This window comes from Neophocaena asiaeorientalis, unplaced genomic scaffold (assembly GCF_003031525.2).
Source record: "Neophocaena asiaeorientalis asiaeorientalis breed wild unplaced genomic scaffold, Neophocaena_asiaeorientalis_V1.1 scaffold185, whole genome shotgun sequence".
Classification (NCBI taxonomy): Eukaryota; Metazoa; Chordata; class Mammalia; order Artiodactyla; family Phocoenidae; genus Neophocaena; species Neophocaena asiaeorientalis.
The window spans coordinates 969467-974628 of NW_020171809.1; the positions used below are offsets into that span (position 1 = coordinate 969467).

At 68.8% G+C, this 5162-nt stretch overlaps 1 protein-coding gene across 1 annotated transcript in view; it reads right to left on the reverse strand.

The window, feature by feature from the left end:
* Positions 1-321: 321 nt before the first annotated feature.
* The window catches only part of GPC1 (glypican 1), a 28186-nt gene continuing 23345 nt past the window's right edge, over positions 322-5162 (reverse strand). The window contains 7 exon segments of the mRNA XM_024763701.1: positions 322-2125; positions 2489-2664; positions 3024-3157; positions 3257-3376; positions 3464-3594; positions 4309-4474; positions 5080-5162. The exon segment at positions 5080-5162 is cut by the window's right edge and continues 96 nt beyond it. Coding sequence (XP_024619469.1) covers positions 1890-2125; positions 2489-2664; positions 3024-3157; positions 3257-3376; positions 3464-3594; positions 4309-4474; positions 5080-5162 — 1046 coding nt within the window. The 3' untranslated portion in view covers positions 322-1889.

The following is a 5162-nucleotide window of genomic DNA, read 5'->3' on the forward strand; positions in this document are numbered from 1 at the left end:
GCCAGGCTCGGCCTCAGGAGACGCTGGTCCCCGTGCTCTGACCTCCTGGGCATCTCTGAGGCTACTTGGCAGGAACTGGTAACGGGAACCTTCCTGGGACACGTGTCTGGATGTGTGTGTACACAGCAGGGGCGGTGAGGGTGGACGGCAGGGGGGACCCCGGTTGGGGGCAGGACAGCACTCTGCAGCCGTGGGGCACATCGCCAGGCGCGATCTGTGTCCGAGCCCCTCCTGACCTCCCAACTAGCCACGGCCTGCTGTGCACGGCCCACAGCATACCCTCGCAGCCGGGCTGAGCACAGCGGGATCACTGCAGCCACACGCGGTCTCCAGCCTTTTATTCATACGAGGACTCAAAGAACACACGTCACCTGCTGACACCGTGCAGCACAAGGACACGGCAGGCCTGGCCGCCGCCTGGCCAGTGCCCGTGGCAGGGCCGCCCCTTCCAGAGACGCATGTAGGGCAGGGCCGAATGCAGGCCGCTCCGGGGCCGTCCGTGTGTAGCTCAAGGGCGGCCGTCCTGGCACACGGGTGGTCACTGCCCCAGAGCCCCTGAGAGTTCAGCTAGCCCTCACTCGTGGGGAAGGAGGCCCCAGGCCCAGCCCCCTGCCCAGGCACGACAGGGTTATGATGGGGTGGGTGTGCCTGTGAAGCTGGGCTGCCGGCGTTGGGCAGGACCCCAGTAGCCCTAATCAGTGGCCAGGGGCCCCCCCCAGCCCCGTGAGGAAAAGCAAAGCAGCGCGAAGCAGCCTTCTCAGGGCCCGGGGGCTGGTTCGGACCACTCTCCCTGGCCATGGTGGCTCAACATCCCCCAGACCCTCAAGGACCACCCTCCTTTACCCAGCTCCCTCTCTCGCCAGCCCCTCCCCAGGCCCTGCAGAGGGTAGGGCCCAGGAGGGTGGGCCCACAGGTCTACGGACGGGCCTGGACAGCCTGAGTGAGCGAGGGTGCGCCCAGTTCCCAGGGCCACGGAAGGTCGCCCGGGACCTTCAAAAGCATTTTGGGAGGAGCTGAGAAAGCAGCTCTAGGTGAGAGGACGGGAAGCGCTTGCAGAGTATGCACGGCTGGAAAAGCCCTTAACTGTCAAAGCTCCCCAGGCCCTGCAGCTGGCGGGGTCAGGGAAGGGATGTCCCTCCGGCCTGCAGAGCCGGGTCTCGCTGGCCCTGAGCTGAAGTTTCTCCAGCCACCCAGCAACTCTGTGGCCAGGTGACAGCCAGGGGTCACCTGCAGCCCTGGCCTGTGTCGCCCTGAGCTGGGACTGGCCCTGGGTCTGGGCGGAGACAGGGGGCAGGACAACGGCAGGTGGCGCGTCCGCACAGCCCGAAGTCCCCGTGTGGGCCGCGGGCCCATGTGGATGGGCAGGAGCCGCGGCCCAGCCCCGCACAGACGCAGCTGAGAGGTGGCTCTGGTGGGGGGGTGGGGCAAGGTTCATGCGTGATCTCAAAGGCCCCGTTAGACCCTAGACGGCGGGAACCCCGACGCCCTCTCAGGGATTCTTGGGCGCTGGGGGGGGGCCTGGCTTTCAGACACCTGGAGCCCCCGGTGCTCGGCGGGGCAGGCGGGAGATGAAGGCGCGGCTCGCGCTCCGGCGGGACTCTGCTCGGGCCGCCTCCTCGCAGGCCCTGGTGCTGCCGCGACGGCGCAGGAGCTGGGGGCGAGAGACGGCACCGGCATCCCCGAGGTCCCTGAAATGCATGGCTTTTGGGGACGCCGTTCCCTGCTGACCTGAGGGCCTCATACAAAACTAAAAGCCAGGGTGGCTGGCACAGCCCCTCGCCCGGCCCCCAGCACAGTCACGGCCGCGGTTCCTCGCCGACCCTTCCTGTACCGTCTGGTTCGAGTTTTGGCGAAGTCAGTCCTTGGCCTCGGGCCCTGGGGCCGGGCAGTTACCGCCACCGGGGCCTGGCTGCTGAGAGCACCAGCGGGAGGCCGGAGAGCAGCAGGAGGCGCGTGCAGGGCTGCGGGCGGCCCGTGGCCGACGCCTTCTGACCCTCTCGCTCCGAGAGGCCGGGCAGGGCGTGGCTCAGGGGCGTCCGGGAGCTGGAGCTCTTCCTGCCGACCCTCCGGCCACACTCGTCGTCGGGGCAGCCCTCGCCGCTGCCTGAGCCGCTGCCGTCATCACCTGGGAAGAAGAGGCGGCTCCAGCGGGCCCGCCCAGCCCTGGGGACCCCGAGAGCCGCGTCCCTCCACCTGGGCCTCGCAGGCCAGTGACGCCAGCTCCACCCTGACCACAGCAACCCGACCCCCTGGGCCTGCCGAGGCTGGGAGGACGTCCGGGCCGGGTCACAACTGTGCCTGGGGACAAGGGGCAGGGGGACTTTGTGACCACACCGGGCAGCGGCAGCGTCCTCAGAGCCACTGTGGAGGCCCGGGGGCTGGGAGGGCCCCGTCCGCTGCACCCTTGCCCGGCCGGGGGTGCTCCCTGGCGTTCCGGCACCAACCCTCGGCTCTCAGCCCCCAGGCCCACCCTGGGCCCCGGTCTCACTGGCGTCCTGGAAGTCCACGTCGTTGCCGTCGTAGGCGCCGCGCAGACGGTTGGTGGTGGTCTTCAGCTGCATGATCTGCTGGCGGATGGTCATGTCGGGCTTGGTGATGTCCACCTCCACCTCGGGGTTGTTGATCTGGTTGGCCAGGCCATCGCCCATCACCTCGGGCAGGTACCTGGAGGCCGGGAAGGCAGGCCCTGGGTCACTGCCCTGCTCCCCGCACAGGGGCACTGCCCCAGCATGCCTGCCCGCTCCCCTCCCCCCGTCAGGGCGGTGGCAAGCCTGAGACCCCCCCAGAGGCTCCAGGGGCCTACGGGAGCCCGTGCAGACCCCACTGCAGTGGGGTGAGGATGCGCTGAGCACGGCGCCTGCCGTGGGGAGCTGGCACAGGGCGAGGACTCAGCCCTCATCCCAGCTCTGGGTCCCGTTGGGTGTCCCGCGTCAGGTATGGCCCTATGCACACAACAGCTGGTGCCCCAGACCGGCAAGGGGCCGTGGAGGACGGACGGAGTGTGTCAGCCAGGGGGCACCTACCGACCCTTGGCCACCCCGTTCCAGCAGCGGTCATCGCTGGCCGCGCTCATGGCCAACTTCTCACTGCACAGCGTCCCCGGGAGGCTGATCCAGAAGTCCTGGGCATCTCGGAGCTGGGCCTTGGCCTCGGAGACCTGCAGGGCAGCAGTCAGGCCCCTGGGCGCCCCGGCCCAGCCTGCCCTGGACCCCCAACCGCTTCCCCCCGGGGCCTGCCCGGCTGAGGGGCCCCTCACCAGCTTCTGAAGCGTGCCCGCGGGTGGCTTCTCCGGCAGCACCAGCTTGCCCCGGCGCCGCTTCTCCTCGGGCTCGGGGCCCTGGGGGTTCACCTTGGGGTTCCCGCAGCCCTGGATGACCTGGGGGGAGAACGCAAGTGTCCGGGAAGGGTACGAGGCTGTATCCGGGGCGCCCCCCCCTCGCCCACTGCACGCCCCTGCCCGCACCTTGGCCGTGAGGGTGTCGCTGTTGTCCTGTAGGGCGCTGATGGCCTCTGCCAGCCACAAGTGCACGCCGCCGATGACGCTCTCTGCGCCCGTCGGGCCCCAGAACTTGTCTGTGATGAGCACCATGGAGTCTGGCACGGGCGTGAGCACACACACAGGGGGCGCTTTGTACGCACGCGCACTGGCTCACCACGTGCTACCACACACACGGCAGCTTGTACGAGACGATATATCTGTATGTCGGCTCACTTCAGGCCAGCCCGTGTACACGTTAGCGCCTGTGTGTGTCGGCACACGTACACCTGGCCCACCACGTGCCTATGTTACCTCACACGTTTTCACGTTGGCTCGAGGCATGCCAGCACACGTCCACGTTAGCACGTGTCTCAGCACGAATGTGGGCTGGCCCACGTGTCAGCACGCGTTAGAACTTACACATCTCGGTATACAGGCACGCTGAGCCCTCCCGTCAGCCCACGTGTGTCGATATGGATGCACGCGGGCTCACCTCGCAGCAGCAGGTATATACACTGTGGTACATCTGTGTTGGCACAGCTGCTTGGTGACCCACGTCACGTCGGCACACCTCAGAGCTGGCCCACCCCAGGGCAGCAACGCACACGTTAACTCACGCACGTGTTGGCACGTACGCGCTCAGTGGAGAAGGGCAGGACTGTGACCCCGCAGGGCTCCCTCCCGGGCAGCTGCCCGCGTTGCAGTCTGTTCGGGACGTTCAGGGGGCATCTTGTTCCAAGCCCCAGGGACCGCCTGCTCCAGAGGACAGGCCCGGTTTTGCACGCCCCCAACCCCCCTTCCCGCAGGCGGTGGCGGCAGTGGGAGCTCACCCAGAAGGTTCCTCCACTCGGCGTCCAGGTCGGCCTGGTTGGCCAGGCAGCCCTTGAGCACGTTGCGGCAGTAGTCGGGGCAGGGCCGGGCGCCGGGCACCCCCAGGCAGTGGGCGCAGTACACCAGCTTCATGACGGCCCGTGAGCACTCCGGGCTCAGGGGTACCTGGGGAGGCAAGGCAGCCTGAGCACCACCCCGCAGCAGGTGTGCAGCCCCACAAGGCGCGCCCGGGTCCTTCTCAGATGACCAAGCAAGTCTGCTGGCCGTGGAGAGGCTCCGTCTAATAAGCGACACACTCCCAGTGCCGCGACTCCCCGGGGCACAGCGGTCACGAACCCTCCCAGGGAAGCGGGAATACCGCCCACCACGCAGCTGAATGGATGGAGGCTGGGGCGGGGGGTGACTCGTCAGGGACCCCAGTGGGGGTGGAGGTGGCTCACGATGCCGTCCCACACCCGACGCTGGTGGGTCTGCCACGAGCGAGCTGCCCGACGGGGCCAGGCATCCCCCGCACCGGCCTCGGAGCACACATCTCCCTCATCTCCCGTCTCCCGTGCACCTGACCCCTGGAGCTGGCTCAGCATCCAGCCGCAGCCCTCTTCCCTTCCCTTTCTGCCTGGGACCGGCCTGGCCATCGCTGCCCCGAGCAGAGCTCGCGTGCCGGATCCTCCCACCCGCCTGGGTGGGGGGTGGAAGGGGACACCGGGAGGCCCAGGGCTCAGGGGTCGGGCGCGGGGACTTGCGGCAGGGGGCGGGGCCTCCGCGCGCACCTGGGCCACCTTCCGGACCACGTCGCTGGCCACGCCCAGGCCCTGCACGAAGGCGCGCGCCGCCACGAAGGCGCGGGTGGCGC